This window comes from Microcaecilia unicolor, chromosome 8 (genome assembly GCF_901765095.1).
Source record: "Microcaecilia unicolor chromosome 8, aMicUni1.1, whole genome shotgun sequence".
NCBI classification, from domain to species: Eukaryota; Metazoa; Chordata; class Amphibia; order Gymnophiona; family Siphonopidae; genus Microcaecilia; species Microcaecilia unicolor.
Genome location: NC_044038.1, coordinates 202,879,780 through 202,899,304, shown reverse-complemented (window position 1 = coordinate 202,899,304; position 19,525 = coordinate 202,879,780). Strand labels below are relative to the sequence as shown.

The 19,525-nt window shown below is 42.4% G+C and overlaps 1 protein-coding gene across 1 annotated transcript in view; it reads right to left on the bottom strand.

The window, feature by feature from the left end:
- Window positions 1–2,072: 2,072 nt before the first annotated feature.
- HRH3 (histamine receptor H3) overlaps window positions 2,073–19,525 on the bottom strand; it is a 67,851-nt gene continuing 50,398 nt past the window's right edge. Inside the window, exons 4-7 of the mRNA XM_030213451.1 lie at window positions 12,342–12,431; window positions 4,619–4,982; window positions 4,002–4,168; window positions 2,073–2,969 (exon numbers count right to left, since the gene is read on the bottom strand). Of these exons, the coding sequence (XP_030069311.1) occupies window positions 2,073–2,969; window positions 4,002–4,168; window positions 4,619–4,982; window positions 12,342–12,431 (1,518 nt within the window). The remainder of the gene's footprint in view (window positions 2,970–4,001; window positions 4,169–4,618; window positions 4,983–12,341; window positions 12,432–19,525) is intronic.

Here is a 19,525-nt window from a genome sequence, read left to right as displayed (position 1 = left end):
AGTGGTGAGCCTGTGGTTGGTCCCTTCTCCTTCTGACATTGCATTTCTTTCCCTGGCAACTATACAGAGTTCCCTCGAGGGCGGGGCGATTACGAACTCTACGAACACTACACGGCTTCACTACCATGCTGCCATGGAGTCAGCTTCAGAATGTTGGAGGTGTGAATTATTATATTAGATAGGTAAATGCAGAGTGTTTATGATATATATTTAGCCTTCAAATTCATAGTATCCCTCTGGCTACATTGTTCTAGTTCTGATAATAAGAGGATGCTCTCCACTGTAGAACACACCTAGCACTGGGAAATGGAGGACCACCTACCATCAAGTGAGCTTCAGTTAGAGTTTGTCCTGCTTTTTAATACCAACATATGCAGCAGTAGTAGTGAACTGGAGAAAAGATTCAGTGTTCTTAAAGGGTCACATTAAACATGAGGGACTGATTTATTAAGGCTCCCTCCCCCAAATGTTTGTCTATGGGGAAAAGCTTAGCAATCAAGTCCTTAATGGAACTTTTGTGCAATGGCTATTTATTTGTGAAGCAGGACTTTTGGCCATTGCCATTTTGACATGGCTGCTACAGTGCCGTTGTTTGGGTGCAGGAGTTTTGGCTGCAAGAATTTTGGGAAAGCTCTTATATCCCTTAATGTGCAGGTCTTAAATTAGCAGTAACTACTAAATATGTTGCCCAAATTATCAGTCTACCTTCATTGGCTTTCCATTCTCCCTCTGCCATACTTATTTCTAGTATCTATCAATTGCTATACTCAACAGACCGAAAGAGTGATATTCCAACTGGAATACACATAAAGACAAGATAGTACCTCAAAGTCACATAATACCCAGAGGAGGCAAGGGGTGGCAATGTGATTAAGTCCAAGTTTTGTCATTCTTCTGCAAGGGAAAGTCATGCAAATAATTTTCCAGTGATGATTCATTCACTCAAGAAAAATTTAACCAAGATTAGGGTATGCAGCATTTTTGAACGTTTTGTGGAAGGTCATTGTACACATTGAAGCTGATGCTTACAGGTGAATGCTCAAGTCTCAAATCATGTTTTCTCCATTGTGTTGTTATTGTAGCTGTATATTTATGTAAGCAAAGTGTGTCAACCTGATCTACCTCAAGAGCTAACAAAGAGAGAGGTCCCTGAACCAAGAGCTGAGAGGGATTCCTTCAACAGTTTCAAATTGTTTGCATCCGGATGGGTTCAACTGTTTGTAATAAAATACAGTTCATTAATTACGGGAAGAGATTGACAGATAAAATTTATATTCTAGGTATCCCTCAGAGTAAAGAAACTAAGACCTTCTTTTTTAAGTGGAATGTTTGGGTAGGTTTGTAATGTTCTGTTCCTACAGGTACTAGTTGCTACTGTTTGCAACCCTGATAGTATTCTCAGAACTTCCAGTGGAATGAGGCATAAATGTTGTAGGACAAAATTCATCTCATCTTATCTGATGCAGAGCTTCCACAATTCAGCAGCCCACATATACTCTCATTATAGTATTCCAGACCTAGACTAGAAATATGACAACTTTTGAGGTCAATTTTACCAGTTTCCTATTCTATATGCCAATTTTTTCTGACTCACTAGGATAATCTTGCTATTTTAATGGTATAAAACATGGCTAGACCCACATCTCACTTATTTTGGCAACTTTTAGTAGTTAGTAGCTTCATGTCCATTTCTACAGATGTCTTCAAAGGAAAATCAGCTTATGGATAAGAAAGAGAAGTAATAAATGGACTGAAACTCCCAAGTCACCCAATGGCTAAAGCAGAAGGGTGAAGTGTCTCTGGCCTAAGCAGCAGAATGGGGTGGGCCACTGGAGCATTGACCCCACCAAGATTTTGCCCAACCACTATTTGGCCCCTCCAACTAGTGAGGTGTTCTGCTGTCACTGGTCTCTGGGCAAAAAGATAATTTGCTCCATTTCCTTGGAGAGGGAGGGAGTTATGATGTCACCAGTGACCGGCTTAGACTAAAGCCTATAATAATAACCAGCAGCAGTAAACAGCACAAGAAGGATGGAGAAATGTATTAAATATTGCAGGCAGTGCTGGCTGACTCATTTGCAACAGATGCTGAGTGAACTGTGGGGCTGGATCTTGAGTTTATGGGGGCACAGCAGCTTTCTGAAAGCTCTTTTGAAGCTGTAGTGACAGAGTGGGTAGAGGATGGGGTTGACTGCAGAATTCACCCACAGAAGCCAGAAGGAGGCCTCGTACCAGGCATCAGGCACACACTGGCCATGGCAGGCTGCTCGGATGATCATGAGCAGCGTGTAGGGTGCCCAGCAGAGTCCAAAAATACAAACAATGACCATCAGAGACTTGGCCACTTTCTTGTCCCTGGATAGCCGGAAACGCTGAGCAATGCCCAGTGATACCATCTTCATTCGCTTCTCTAATGAAGCAGTAGAAGCAGAGTTTCTGTAGCTCCTTCTGAGGGACTTAAATCTCCTTCCCGTAGAAGCAGAGTGGCCTTCCAAGGATGTCAGAGAGGTTCTTTTCACACCCACTTTTGCAGTCACCTGGGAGTGAGAAGTATCATACAGATGAAGGTCCAGAGCTTCCCTTGAAAGTTTCTGCTTTACTTGACATTTTAGAGAATTGAGCTTGGATTCAGGAGCTGCCTTCAGGTCCTCAGTGAAGGATGGGCTCCGAGCTCCTTGTGAGATGTCCTGTCGTGATTTGGCTCGTTTCTGAATGTTCAGATATATGCTTAGGTTGAAGAAAGCCACGCTGATGAAGGGGGTAAAAAACTCCAGTGTGGATGCTGTGATGAGAAAATACCAATTATAATAAAATTCGACAAAACATTCCCCATTGGGAATGATGCTGCTACCTGTCAGGTGTTCCCAGCTGAGAATAGCAGGTCCATAAAGCAGAAAAGCCAGGACCCAGACAAGCACCATCTTCAGCACTGCGTGTCGGCTGTTACTCTGCTGAGCTCTGTATGTCACCTGAAAACACAAAATGTAACCTTAGAAATGACTCATGCCTTATAGACAAATGCTTTATGGTTTGAATTGCTACCTAATCTATTTCTGTATCTTCCAAATAACTGGCTATCTATGGATGTTTTCAGCCACTGTTTTTAAATTCAATTTTCCAGTACTATGAAGTTATAGCCCTTTATTGGGAATGTTGGCAGTCTGTATACCTACATATGACAAATAAAAACTGGGTTGGCACCAGGCTATTTGATAAGTATACATTAAATAAAATAAGCATTTAACAGACCACTTCTCAAAGATGTTCCTGTCTTCGGTCTGTCCGAATTTTAAATCACACATGATATTATGTATAGGAAATGACTTACTAGACAGATACTTCTCCAAATATCATAAACAATGGATTGCTTATAGTTTCTTGCAGATGGGACCTACTTGGAATCCATTTCATGAGTTAAGTTCTAAATAGGAGTATGAAGACGGTTGGCACATGAGGAGAAAAGTCCTGTACAAAACATATTTACAGAGCCTCCTAGGGCAAACTGTACATAAATTACTACCCCTTGTATTTGCACAGTGTGAAAAAAGGACCACCGAGAATCATCATATTAAACACGTATATGAAATAGCACACATTCACTGAAGCAAAAGGGCAAGATTTTTTGAGAACCCAAAGTTCTTGTGGTTCTCCTGCGGCCCGAATTCAGTTTTCAAGTGCTTTGCCACTAAGAAAGGTGAAGTAAGTATGCCATATGTAAATTACAATGGGGATCTTCGCTACATTGATGATCTGTCCAGTACATATCCTGTTTATAATTCTCTAGTTTTACTATCTGGTAAGAATGAAGGTGGAAATACGCGCTAGAATCATTTATTCCATAAAAAGTGAAAAATGCAGACATTACGCACGAACTGGAGTCACACTGGCTTAGCCATCACCCAACTTCAACCCAGAGATTTTGACGGCATACAAAAAAAAGACAGAAGATGAAAAGGTGCATCCGTGCTGATTTTAATCTTATTGAAAATGTCAGTACTCACCGCTCTAGTTACCGAAAGAAATCTGTCATAGCTGATTAGTACAATATTAAATACGGAAGAAGTGCAGAGCAGATAGTCAAAAACCAGCCAGAGCTTACAAATACTTCTCCCAAATATCCATCTTCCTGTCAGTACATAGGGTACATATAGTGGAATACAAAATGCACCTGAAATAAGAAAGCAACATTACAGTCAACCAGTATTTTGTGCTGATTTCCCTGAAAATGAAGTCCCTAATTGTCCAGGTAGTTAGATTAATTGAAATAGCTTTCTATGTAGGGTGTGTAGTTCAGTTCACTTCATTTTTAGATTTTACAAAAGTTACCTCTTTTTAAAACAGACTTGTGCGTCTTTTTCAGTCAAAGAGAAAGCCTATTACATAATCTGTCTGTACCTGAATTTTAGCTCAAATGAAATTTTCAACAAAATGATATTGCTACAAAGCAAGCTGGATTCCTTCCATAAACAGCGGTGAAACAGTGTAACAATTACTTCACTGGTCTTGTTTTTACTGATCTCTGGCTCGCTTGGGTGCTGACTAGCATTTCTCTGCTAACTGCCTAAATAATGAATACCAGGTTCACATTTAATTAAATGCAACCAATAGAGTACTTTACCTACTAGGAAATCTGAAATTGCCAGATTTAGAAGGAAGTAATTGTTCTGGGTTCGGAGGCTGGAGTCTACCACAAACGCCAACATAACCAGAGCGTTCCCAGTAACTGTGGTAATAACCAGGAGAGCCATGAGGACAGCCAAAATGATTGTCCAGATATTAAAGGTATCGATAACAGTCTCCGCGGTGCTTTCTTCTCCCAGGGACGTGTTAAGAACCCAGGAGCTGTCCATTTCAGCACCACGGCGCAAGTCGGGCAGCTGCACGTACTGACACATAGCCTTCTTGTTCGCAACGGCTTCCACAGCCCCCGATCGCTTACTAACTTTCACAGCAGACAGTAACCATAGTTCCCCTGAAGAAACCTTAAAGGGAATGGTGAAATAGACGACTGACACCAGAAAAGATAAAAATGTCCAAAGAGAGTTCCAAATTCCAGCGTGCAATATTCATAACGTCTCTCCGCAGAAGGGCGATTTCCATTCTCTTGCCTTCAGTAGCTCATGTGACCTAAAACCTTTAGGGACTTCGAGGTTTTATATGCTACTTCAAAAAGCGACCACGCCGCCACTCTTAGGTTCCCTTCCCTATAGATCAGGGCCATTTCTGTTTACCCGCTAACCGTTTTACCTATCCTAAGGTTACTTTCCAAGAACTTAGCAGGTGGGAGGAGAATAATATTATATCAGTTTAGATCCACATATCTGGTGGGGGGAAGGGGAGGTATGACGTACTTGAACAAAAATTGTTCAAAATGAGTAGATCATTTTGATGAAAAAGAATCTCTTTTGTTAAAGAGTCTATCTACTTGAGTGTAAGGGTTAACGTTTTAAAGGCATGCATATATCGAAATTTAAGCGCTGCCTCTGAATAACTACAGGATCTTCTAATGTCAGGAAATGCCTTTTTTGTTGGAAAAATATATTTATGAAACCTTTTGGCTTCAGGGTAATGTGTATTTCTTGTGAACTTACTCTGCACACAACTGGTCTATCCCTTAGCAGCTTTTACTGCTCTTCCATCCTCTGCTATTGTCTATATTTATGTTGCTGTGTCCAAATATGTTGAATGATGAAAGCAGAATGCTGTCATCTTTCAGTAGTTTTTTCTTCTTCCTATACCATACATCCTATGTGCTCTCATCTCACACTACCTCCATTTTTGTTCTTCTGCAAAAAAAGACCGAAAGGGAGCCTTCTCTCTGCCAGCAGGATTTCTCCCATTCACACCTGAAGCAAGTAATGACAAGTGTGAATGAGCCTGAATTGGAAAAGTGTTATCTGTTTATTATTTAGATTTAGCCACTCCTCTTCGTCAGTAGCTGAAGGTACATTGCATTCAGGGACTGGAAGTATTTCCCCATCCCTAGAGACAAGCCAGGGTAAAGTGACTAGCCCAAGATCACAAGGAAAATCAGCTTCCCAGTTGTTAGACTGCTGTTCTAACTACTAGACTACTTTGAATACTTCACTGCCCAAAGGTTGAATTCTAAGCTATACTTTGCAATATGTGAAGACACACCTTGATCAAAGCCTGAAGTTATGATAAGCATTGATAATATTCTGATTATGACAGAAGACAAAAATAAAAACAAATAGAAATGAAAAATAACTAGCCTGCTACTTCTGTGGCAGTGCTGCACACTACGATTCCAATCTTGGCTCAGATATCCTGCTCCCTAGATCAGTGGGTCTGGGGATGCTGTAAAGGCAGTGCCCACAGCCCCTAGAGGGGCATTTTCGAAAGGGACGTCCAAGTTGCGATTTGGATGTCCTTGCAAAATGGCAACATCCAGGGATGGGGAAACCCGTATTTTCGAAACAAGATGGACATCCATTTTTCGTTTCGAAAATACCGTCAGAGACATCCAAATCCTTAAATCTGGACATCCATAGACATGGACGTTTCTGACTTTTGGGGATTTTCGAAACCAAAGACATCCATGTCAAAAACAGCCAAATGCAAGCCATTTGGTCATGGGAGGAGCCAGCATTTGTAGTGCACTGGTCCCCCTGACGTGCCAGGACAGCAACCGGGCACCCTAGGGGGCACTGCAGTAGATGTCATAAATTGCTCCCAGGAACATAGCTCCCCTACCTTGTGTGCTGAGCCCCCCAAAACCCACTACCCACAACTGTACACCACTACTATAGTCCTTATGGGTGAAGGGGGGCACCCATATATGGGTACAGTGGGTTTCTGGTGGGTTTTGGAGAGCTCGCTGTTTCCTCCACAAATGTAACAGGTAGGGGGGTATGGGCCTGGGTCCGCCTGTCCGAAGTGCACTGTAGTACCCACTAAAACTGCTCCTGGGACCTGCATGTGCTGTCATGGACCTGAGTATGACATCTGAGGCTGGCACAACATATTTTTAAAGATGTTTTTTGAGGGTGGGAGGGGGTTAGTGACCACTGGGGGAGTAACGGGAGGTCATCCCCTATTCTCTCCAGTGGTCATCTGGTCATTTTGGGCACCTTTTTGTGCCTTAGTCATAAGAAAAACAGGTCCGGGTGAAAACGTCCAAGTGTTCGTCAGGGAAGCCTAATGAATATGGATGAGAGAAACTTACATGCCTTCACCACCACTATATGAAAATTTATCTCATGCATATTCATTACAAACTACTACTCTGAGTATCTGTTTTACAATCTAGTTACAAATTATAATCATTACACACCAAACTGTTATCTCTATGTCTCCTTTATTGAAAATTTCAAGCCATAAAACTTTTCATAAAAAAACACAAGGTTCACTTACTTAACATTAATCCCACACTCATATTTATATACACCATTCAAACATATCACTATCACCCTTTTAATATCATCCTGACTGTGTGAGTGACTAACAAACATACATTAAATTTCCTACTACTTCTTCATCATGTCTAACCTCTTTAATAAAAACTTATATTAGTAACAATATATGAATACTTCCAGCACCACAAGATGTAATTCTTCAATTCGTTATTCTAAGACAGTCTTACACTTTCCACAGCCAATCAGAGCCAATAATTGCCACTTAACAAGCAATTATTGCCACTAATTGGCATTAATTAGAATTTATATACAAAACTAAGCGTATTCTATAACATGATATATATAAATTCTAAGTTGCATAGCTGAAAAGGGTTTGACCATGGGCATGGAATGAGCGGGTTGTGGGTGTTTCTAAAATTTATACACGTGGTTATAGAATACACTCGGTCCAAGTCTAATTTAGGCATTAACATTTACACCAAGTTTTACTTGGTGTAAATGCCTGCGACTAAATTTAGTCGTACGTTATGGAACATGCCTAGACATATGTTGTTTTGGCACCAATGTTTTAGGTGTTATATATAGAGTCTAGTCCAGAATGCATAAGAACATAAGAATAGCTATACTTGGTAAGACCAATGATCCATCTAGTCCAGAATCCTGTTTCAAACAGTGGCCAAGCCAGGTCACAAGTACCTGGTAGAAACCCAAATCATGGCAACACTCCATACTACAAATCCCAGGACAAGCATTTGCTTCCCCATGTCTGTCTTAATAGCAGACTATGGACTTTTCCTCCATGAATTTGTCCAAACCTTTTTTAAACCCAGATACACTAACCACTGTTATCACATCCTCCGGCAAAGAGTTCCATAGCCCAACCACTCGTTGAGTGAAAAAATATTTCCTCCTATTTGTTTTAAAAGTATTTCCATGTAACTTCCTCGAGTGTCCCCTAGTTTTTGTACTTTTGGAACAAGTAACATTTTGATTTACTTCTACTCATTCTACCCCACTCAGGATTTTGTAGACCTCAATCATATCTCCCCTCATCCATGAGGGCAGGCACTGCCAGAGCTGTTAAGTCAGGGAGTATGGAAGGTAGCTATTGCTCTGGGCTGGCTATCATCTTGCCCATGGTCACCAGCGCACACATCTCTCAGAGGCAATTACTTATCACCTGAACTGACCACTTTTGGAAGCAGGATACTAGGCTAGATGGACTTTTTGTCTGAACCCTTATGGCAACTCTTATGTTCTTATGCCAGCACTAGACCCTTTTCTATTGTTTTCAGTTTAATCAAAGTCAGAGTGTTGCAGATGAGTTCCAGTGGGGCTTCCACTCAGGTGAAGCTGTAATTGGGGCCTGGAGAACATGAAACACAGTATCAGCTGTGCCCCTTATAAGAGGCTACAGGGATGAGCGCTCTGAATGAACATGCCTCAGTTACCAACCATTTACTAAACACAGGGCCCATGGTTATCAGTAGGAGAGTCAAGGCTCATGTGCAACTTGTGAAAGACATAAGGTGATGCCTATAAAGGGGCACTGTGAAAAGCCAAGACAAGAACTTTTTCTTAGTTTATGGCCTGATCATAATGTTCTTTCAGAATCTGATGAGTTTAAATTTTTCAACAATTCACCACATAAAAAGCACAGGAAAAAAAGGCCATTTTAATTTTATGATCATGTATTTATCTGTCACTTTTCAATGGATCCCAAATTGGAAAAGGTTGGAACCAGTTACACTTCCTAATAGCACATCTCACAGCAGGAGTAATTTCCCAGATGAACAGAGGGGGCACTATAGCAGGAGTTAGTACGAGACGACTGCAAGAGACATGGCAAAGCAGTCTCATTTTAGGCAAGTCTGTAGGTTCTCAGTACCCTTGGCTGAGGGAATGGAAGGGATTTGGCTCAAGACTTTTGCAGTTGTAGCTTAATATCAGTTACATTCAGGTACAGTAGATAATTCCCTGTCCCTGGAGGGCACACAATCTAAGTTTGTATCTTAGGCAATGGAGGTTTAAGTGACTTGTCCAAGATCAGAAGAAGCAGCTTTCAGGGCAGGCTCTGCCACTAAGCAGACCAGGCATCCACTAAGGCAGAGCAGCATCACTTTCTCCCTTACCACTTCTCCATCCCATGCCTAGTATTTTTCCTCTCTGCCCTATCACCCCTGCCCTACCTGTTCCCCAGCCCAAGTCACAAGTAGACGCAGCACTGGCATGGGCCTTTAGCGCATGACGCAGCAGTGAGTGAGTGCAGGCCTGTGTTTAAAGGCCCCCTGCTGGTGCTGCATCTACTTGTGGCTTGGGCTGGGGAATAAATAGGATATTTGTAGCAGGGCAGAGGGGAAATGCTGGACATGAGATGGGAACAGGATATGCAGAATTGGGGGGGGGGGGTAGGGAGGGGAAAAGGGTATGCCGACCACATGGAGGGAGGGTAGGGAGGGGAATGACAGATGCCAACTATGGGGGGATTAGAGAAGGAGAGATGTTGGACTATGGGGGGAAGGTTAGAGAAGGGAAGGGGAGATGCTAGAATACAGGGAGTAGGGTCTTGAGCAACTCCAGGGGAGGAGGGCGTACAGCTGAAGGTTTACCTAGAACTTCAGGTGCCCTTGGCCCAGCCCTGGCAGCACTGAAACTTGAACCCAGCTCCCCTAATTCTCAGCCTGTTGCTCTAACCATTTGCTCTTTTCTATTCCCCCCCCCCCCCCCGAGTCATTGCCTGCATTAATTATTAGATGGGTTGTGCTAAAAAATAGCATCTCCATCCTTGCTAACCCTCAAGAAGTGACTGCAAGAATAAAATAAAATTGAATAGAAGGCCAGGAAAGACCCCTCAGTACTGGACTGGATCTTAAAAGGAGGCAGCCTTTCCTGTTACTGATCATCTTAGATGTGAGATCAATATTATGTGAGCGTATTCACTAAAGCCGCCGATCTAATTGATCACAAGTATCTGTTAGGATAATTCCCTCTGCCAATTCCCCTTTGAACAGAAGTAAAAAAAAAAAAAAGCTGCACTAGAGTACAGAAATATCAAACACTGTGGAAATGTTCAAAAACTACCTAACATCCTCTCCTCTTGTTTTGCCATTTTGCAGGATGTGTACACAGCGTTCTCTTTGATCTCAATGTATTTGTTCTCTTTGTTGGCTGGATCTTGGAAATGGCAGCTTTCTTTTCTTTTTTTTTTTACTTTTATACTCATTAATATTCATTATGAAGTCTTGTGCATGCTGATTTCAGGGGCAGGAGGGAGGGAAAGGGCGAAAATCAGAATTAATGTCAAGATGATGAGAAAGCCAACTGTAGCTCTCCAGTCCACTAAAAATGTAAAAATTTGTCTCCACTTCACTGGTGAAATTTGCATCCTAGGCGTCTGTAAACTATTCAGCAGTTAACTTTCTAATGCTACTGTGTGCTCAAAGTCTAGATGTGTCGTAATTTCTAAAGTGTTTATTCTTTTGTCTTCATGTACATTGGCTATGGTTGGTTTTACGTTAATTGGTGATGGACAGAGGTAACAAACAGTCCTGCACAAAGCAAGAACAGCGGAGGAGTAGCCTAGTGGTTAATACAGTGGACTTTGATCCTGGGGAACTGAGTTGGATTCCCACTGCAGCTCCTTGTGACTCTGGGCAAGTCACTTAACCCTCCATTGCCCCTGGTACAAAATAAGTGCCTGAATATATGTAAACCGCTTTGAACGTAGTAGCAAAAACCTCAGAAAGGCGGCATATCAAGTCCCATTTCCCTTTTATTTTGGATCCATCTCTCCCTGTTTTTCTCCCCCCAACCCATTCCCACCTACTCCCACTCACTCCTACCCACTCCCACCTTTCTCTATGAGACTGTCATTGGTATGCTTTTATGTTTCATATATATATATATATATATATATATATATATATATATATATATATATATATATATATATATATATATATATATTCTGCACTGAGAAAATGAGAATGGCATATGTCCCTGCAATATACCAAGCTGCAAATTGTGCCAACACATATCACAGGATCCCACAGCCACTCAAACGGGAAAAACATTCAGCATAAAGGGATCCTACACATGCTTATGTCTTCAATTGAAGTGTATATTATTCAATGCAAAAAAAATGTGAAGAAGGATACTATGTTGGAGAGACAGGCCGAATGCTTAAGACAAGGCTAAATTTACATTGGCACCACATTAAACACCATAGGGGTGACACCTCTGTAGGACAGCATTTTGCTGGAGCAGCGTACTGCATGAATGACTTTATGGTGAGAATACCAAAAGGAAATTTCAAAACCATCCAGGAATGAAAGCCTTAGAAGTTAAAATTATAAAATATTTTGTCTCCGACCAGACAGGACTTAACAAAGATCTGGGTTTCCATCTCATTATAAACCATAAAATGTTACTGCTATGTCACCCTCTGATCACCCATCCATCTCTCCCTGTTTCTCTCCCCCCCCAAACTTCTACCTTTCTCATGAGACTGTCAATAGATGCTTTTATGTTTCACATATATATTCTGAATAGGTCATCATTTGCTCATTTCTAATCTAAAGAAGGTATGGCCTTTGAAAGTTATCAAAGAATGTATTAAGTTAGTCCAATAAAAAAAGGTATCATCTTATTTTCTTGTCTTTGCTGCGTTTTATTTCTATTTATTACTTTTAAAAGTGGACCACCACAGCTACCACACCACTTCACTCAAGAAAAATACTTTAAAATTCTGTCTTCTAAAAATGTAATGTAGTATGCTCGTTGCATTTCATTGTTTGGGAATTTTTAGGTAATAAGTTTATCCCTTCTGAATTGGCAATGGTTATAACATCAGTGTTAACATCCTGTACCCCTATTCTACCCCCCCCCCCCCACACTGCTGTGCAGGCTTTCAAATTCAACTGAAGGACAGGAGGGACTATACTGTGAGCCTTAATTCACAATTACCTGGGGAGGTTTTTCTCCCATTTCATATTTCTTCCCAACTCGTGGAGAGTAGAAATGTGTACCCAGCAGCAGCTTATGGGTCTCTCTATTCTGGAAAGCATACATTCAAACACAACATCTGAGGTTAATACACTTCTTGAAAGCAAACCTAACTTGGGTATTATGGGCTTTCCAACTACAGGGAACGCTTATTTGGTTTCCAAATCAGGTTGTCTTTTTTTTAAGAAAAGGGGAAGGAAGAGTTAGACAGTCTTCACATAATTGGGGTTCTCAATTGTCTTTTGCTACCCTTTAAAATACCGGTGACCATTCCAGGTCTTCATAATAGTGGACTATGTATTCTTTTTATCTGATTCATCTGTCTCTTCACAGATAGCACTCTTTTCTCTCCATTATGCGATGAATTTTTAGTTTACTTAATTTATCGCTAGACCTGGGTCATTCCCTCTTCATCACTGAGCCTCAGGTTGAATCACACTTTCTTTCTGGATGCAAGTTTTTACATTCTCCCAATTTTTCATAGCTTAACATCTGTATCTCTAGATACATGTTCATTGTAATGCGTTTTTTTACTATGTAAGCCGCACTGAACCTGCTGTATGTGGGAAAGAGCGGGGTACAAATGTAATAAATAAATAAACGAAATCCAGACATCAGCCAGGTCCCACAAACCCTGGCCTGGCTTCCTTTGGCGTTCAGCTGACATGATTTTTGAGAGTAGCCACTAGGTGTCACCTTTGAGCAATGGCTGAGGTTTCTTTCACCACAGAGGCTGTGACCGCTGTATCCCCAGCCCTAGCCGGCCAGGGCAGCACAGTTCTAGCCCACCAGAGAACAAAATTGTATAAAATATGTAAACCACTTTGGCTGTACCACAGAAAGGCAGTATAGCAAAATCAATCAGTCTTTGAAACTCAGGTGCACTGCATAACAGCGCACAGCACTGGCACTGAGCCACTAGGGGTATTCAAACAACACTCTTTAAAACTAGAGCATGGTAAAAGTTGAAATAGTGTGATTGTATTCTTGATTCTTAATTACAGATTTCATTCTGTGACCTGAAATGTCAGCATTTTAAAATCACTTTTCTAAGAACACAGTTGCATGCCACAATTGTGCCTATAAAAGCAAAGGAATAAAAAAAAAATAAAGTTTAGTTCTTACATAAAAACATAAGTGTTGCCATACTGGGACAGACCGGAGGTCCATCAAGCCCTGTATCCTGTTTCCAACAGTGGCTAATCCAGGTCACAAGTACCTGGCAAGATCCCCAAACAATACAATACATTTTAAGCTGCTTATCTTAGAAATAAGCAGTGGATTTTTCCAAGTCCGTCTTAATAATGGCTTATGGACTTTTCTTTTAGGACATTATCCAATCATTTTTAAAACCTAAGCTAACTGCTTTTTACCCATAGATACAGCTTACCTATTTCATTTGGTGGGGGGGCAAGAGATAGAGGTCAGATTATTTGCGGAGGGAGAATTTTCTCCCCTCCCCTAAAATGGGCATTGATGAGCTTACTCTTTCTCCCTCCATTTCTTTTGTTTTCACCTTGTGTTTCCCTTTATCCCCCTATACTCTTCCATTGCCTCTCCCCTCCTGCTTATACCCCTTGCTCTTCACCTTTCCACAGAAATTCATCCCCACCTCTCCATAATTCCCTTATCCTTCACCTCTTTCTCCACCCTCCCTTCTTACATCTCTCCTCCACACCACCATCTTCCTCCTTCCTTCCTTCTTTCTATTTTTGGCTCTTCCCACATCTTTCCTCCCCATCCTTATCTCAGCAATTTTTCCTCCCCTCTTATCTCTCTCCTTCCCTCTCCTCTTGCTTTTTTCCATCTCTTCCCTCCACCTTCTCTCTCTTCTTAATCTCTTTCCATCTCATTTTTCACAGTCTACCCTCATATCTCTCACTTTCCACCTCCCTAGCACACCCCCCTCTCTTTTCTTTCCCTTCCTCCTCCTGGTACACACCATCACACATTCCGCCAACCCTCTCCTCCATTTCTTTCTCCATCTTACACTCTTCCCCCCTTTCATGGCACAGGAAGTCAAATACATTAGTGTTTAACTTTAAAAAAGGAGACTATGATAAAATGAGAAGAACGGTGGAAAAAAAAAAACTTAGGGGGACAACTGAGAGGGTAAAAACTGTACAACAGGCATGGACGCTGTTCAAGAATACCATCCTGGAGGCCCAGGCCAAACATATTCCACAAATTAGAAAAGAAAGATGGAACTCCAAAAGACTGCTGGCCTGGTTGAAAAGTGAGGTGAAGGAAGCTATTAGGGCTAAAAGACATGCCTTCAGAAAATGGAAGAAGGAACCGTCTGAAAATAACAAGAAGCAGCATAAGGAGTGTCAAAGCAAATGCAAGGCGCAGATAAAGAAGGCCAAGAGGGATTACGAAAAAAAAGATAGCATTAGAGGCAAAGAAGCATAGTAAAAAATGTTTTTGCTATATTAAAAGCAGGAAGCCGGCAAAAGAATCGGTTGGGCCGCTGGATGACCGAGGGCTAAAAGGGGCGATCAAGGAAGACAAAGACTTAGCGGAGAGATTGAATGAATTCTTTGCTTCGGTCTTCACCGAGGAAGATTTGGGTGGGATACCGGTGTCGGAAATGATATTTCAAGCGGACGAGTCGGAGAAACTTACTGACCATGGTAAACCTGGAGGACGTAATGGGGCAGTTCAGCAAACTGAAGAGTAGCAAATCTCCTGGACCGGATGGTATTCATCCTAGAGTACTGATAGAACTGAAAAATGAGCTTGCAGAGATACTGCTAGTGATATGCAATTTATCCTTAAAATCGAGCGTGGTACCGGAAGATTGGAGGGTGGCCAATGTTACGCCCCTTTTTAAAAAAGGTTCCAGGGGAGATCCGGGAAATTATAGACCGGTGAGTCTGACGTCTGTGCCGGGGAAAATGGTAGAGGCTATTATTAAAAACAAAATTACAGAGCACATCCGAGGACATGGATTATTGAGACCGAGTCAGCACGGCTTTTGTGTGGGGAAATCTTGCCTGACCAATTTACTTCAATTCTTTGAAGGAGTAAACAAACATGTGGACAAAGGGGAGTCGGTTGATATTGTGTATCTGGATTTTCAAAAGACGTTTGACAAGGTACCTCATGAAAGGCTACAGAGGAAACTGGAGGGTCATGGGATAGGAGGAAAAGTCCTATTGTGGATTAAAAACTGGTTGAAGGATAGGAAACAGAGAGTGGGGTTAAATGGGCAGTATTCACAATGGAGAAGGGTAGTTAGTGGGGTTCCTCAGGGGTCTGTGCTAGGACCGCTGCTTTTTAATATATTTATAAATGATTTAGAGATGGGCGTAACTAGCGAAGTAATTAAATTTGCTGATGACACAAAGTTATTCAAAGTCGTTAACTCGCGACAGGGTTGTGAAAAATTACAGAAGGATCTTACAAGACTGGGAGACTGGGCAGCTAAATGGCAGATGACGTTTAATGTGAGCAAGTGCAAGGTGATGCATGTGGGAAAAAAGAACCCAAATTATAGCTACGTCATGCAAGGTTCCAAGTTAGGAGTTACGGACCAAGAAAGGGATCTGGGTGTCGTCGTCGATAAGACACTGAAACCTTCTGCTCAGTGTGCTGCTGCGGCTCGGAAAGTGAATAGAATGTTGGGTATTATTAGGAAAGGTATGGAAAACAGGTGTGAGGATGTTATAATGCCGTTATATTGCTCCATGGTGCGACCACACCTTGAGTATTATATTCAATTCTGGTCGCCGCATCTCAAGAAAGATATAGTGGAATTGGACAAGGTGCAGTGAAGGGCGACTAAAATGATAGCGGGGATGGGACGACTTCCCTATGAAGAAAGACTAAGGAGGCTAGGGCTTTTCAGCTTGGAGAAGAGACGGCTGAGGGGAGACATGATAGAGGTATATAAAATAATGAATGGAGTGGAACAGGTGGATGTGAAGCGTCTGTTCATGCTTTCCAAAAATACTAGGACTAGGGGGCATGCAATGAAACTACAATGTAGTAAATTTAAAACAAATCGGAGAAAATATTTCTTCACCCAACGCGTAATTAAACTCTGGAATTTGTTGCCGGAGAACGTGGTGAAGGTGATTAGCTTGGCAGAGTTTTAAAAGGGGTTAGATGGTTTCCTAAAGGACAAGTCCATAAACCACTACTAAATGGACTTGGGAAAAATCCACAATTCCGGGAATAACATGTATAGAATGTTTGTACGTTTGGGAAGCTTGCCAGGTGCCCTTGGCCTGGATTGGTCGCTGTCGTGGACAGGATGCTGGGCTCAATGGACCCTTGGTCTTTTCCCAGTGTGGCATTACTTATGTACAAACTAGCAGCCTGGTAAGCAAACAAGCACAGTAATGTAGTAAACGATGGCACAAAAAAACCTGTACGGTCCATCCAGTCTGCCCAACAAGATAAACTCATTTTACATGGTATGTAATACTTTATACCAGAGTTTGATTTGTCCATGCCATTCTCAGGGCACAGACCATAGAAGTCTGCCCAGCACTGATCTTGTACTAAGTTCTGAAGCCAGTGGCGTAGCGGGGGGGCTGCCACCCGGGGCGGGGCGGTTCGCCGTTGCACCCCCCCCCCCCCAGGTGCAGCACGATGACGCCCTCCTCCCCCCCGACCAGCTCCCGCACCCTACCTTTAAAAAGAATATCGGGAGGCGAGGCGCAGCGCCTCGTGCCTGCCCTGCACCTAAAAGAAATGTGGACCGTCGGGTCTTCTCTTCTCTCGCTCTGTCTGTCCCGCCCTTGAGGAAATAGAAAGTTGCGTCAGCGGAGGGCGGGACAGATAGAGCGAGAGATGAGAAGACCCAACGATCCACATTTCTTTTAGGTGCAGGGCAGGCACGAGGCGCTGCGCCTCGCCTCCCGATATTCTTTTTAAAGGTAGTGTGCGGGAGCTGGTCGGGGGGGGGGGGGGGTGTCGATTCGCCGAGGGGGGGGAGCTGGCAGGGAGCACCCCCCCTGAGCTGACACCTAGGGCGGACCGCCCTTCCCGCCCCCCCTTGCTATGCCACTGTCTGAAGCTAACGTCAAAACTCCTTAAAATTTACACTCCAGCCCATCCATATCTATTCAGTCACGATCAGGGTGTAGACCGTAGAAGTCTGCCCAGCACTGGCTTTGCTTCCCAATTACTGGCGTCGCCACCTAATCTTTCCTAAGATTCCGTGGATCCATTCCTTCTAAACAGAATTCCTTTGTGTTTATCCCACGCATGTTTGAATTCCATTACCGTTTTCATCTCTACCACCTCCTGCAGGAGAGCATTCCACATATCCACCACCCTCTCAGTGAAAAAATACTTCCTGACATTACTCCTGAGTCTGCCCTCCCTCAACTTCAATTCATGTCCTCAAGTTCTACCACCTTCCCGTCTCCGAAAAAAGTTTGTTTGCGGATTAACACCTTTCAAATATTTGAACGTCTGTATCATGCCACCCGTTTCTCCTTTCCTTCAAAGTATACATGTTCAGGTCAGAAAGTCTCTCCTCGTACGGTTTGCAATGCAAATCCCATGCCATTTTTGTAGCTTTTCTTTGCACCGCTTCCAGATTTTTTTATATCTTTAGCAAGATACGGCCTCCAAAACTGAACACAATACTCCAAGCAGGTAAATATCTTCTTAGAAATAATCCCATGAGGACTGGGGAAAGTGAATAAAGATGAATCTCGTGTCCAATGATTGAATAATGGACTAAAGAAAGCATGTATTATGGAATCGAACCGTAAGTGATCTTAAATAATAGGCATCCCATCTTGCTTCTATAGGGAGCCAACACAATCGAATAAAATAAGGTGTAATTCTATCTGATTTCTTAAAGGAAAAAATCAAGCAAACTGCCACATTTTGAACAGTTTGAATTTTTCTTAGTAATTGTTTTGGGAGGCCTAAATATACAATATTATAATAATCTAATTTGCTAAGATTCAGAGATTGTACCACCAAATTAAACAAATCTTCTGGGTAATGTCTCCTAATACTTCTTCATTTTCTCATTACATAAAAAGAACTCCATACAAGTAAATTAACTTGGTATTCCATGGATAATTTGTCATCTATTACAACTCCCAGAATTTTAATAGAACAATCCAGTGACTAAGAAAACTCATCAATAGTAAGGTTAGAATCCCTTATTTGATTTTGCTTCACCCCCAACCAGGGCCGCTGAGAGACTGAGCCAAGCCTGGGGCAGTGCCACCACCCTCCCCCCACCATGATCGTTGCTGCTGTCACTCTCCCCCAGGATTGCCGCCGCCACAACTGCAATAGAAATACCTTGGCTGGCAGGGATCCTGTAGTCCCACCAGCAGAAGAAGTCTTCCTCAAGCGCTGCTCTTCACTCTGCCCATTGCCTGCCCCTGCTTTTTCTCTCAGTGCATGCTTGGTTTCAAAACCGAGCATGCGCAGCCTGAGAGGAAAAGCAGCTGCTTAGCAAGCAATGGGCAGAGTGAAGAGCAGCACTGGAAGACCTGCAGTGTTTGCTCCTCTGGGTCCTCTCCAGCCTCCAAGGGGGGTCTGGCGCCGGAGATTTCTCTCTCCTGCTCTTGTCGGAACATGATCACCCAGGTCCCGTCAGGACCAGGAGAGAGAGAGAGAGAGACCCTGGCGCCGGGCCCCTGCTTGGAGGCCTGGGCCTGGGGAATTTTGCCCCCCCCCCCCCAAAAAAAAACACTAAAAAAATTTGTTTTTCCCTATTTAATTTACGATAGTGAGAAGTCATCCAATTTATAATAATATAGAGACACTGAGATATGGTATTACATATATCCTTTAGATCAGCAAACACAGGAAAATCTATAGTTATATTGTCTGCGTACATATAAACCGAATATCCGTCTTCCTCCAAGTGTCTGACCAAAGATGACATAAGCATATTAAAACAGCACTGGTGATAACAGAGATCCCTGAGGTACACCTGAAGGTGCCGACCAGCTGTCTGATAACACTCCTTGCATCTTAACCTGATATAATCTACTAGCCAAAAAACACCCTGAACCAAGACAGAACCTTACCAGTTACCCCCAAACCAGCAAGAACTTCTATCAACACTTCATGATCCACTAGATCAAATGCACTGGAAAGATCCAGTTGCATGACAAGATCTTATTAGTCCCTTACTCATAAGTTCTCTAATATGATTC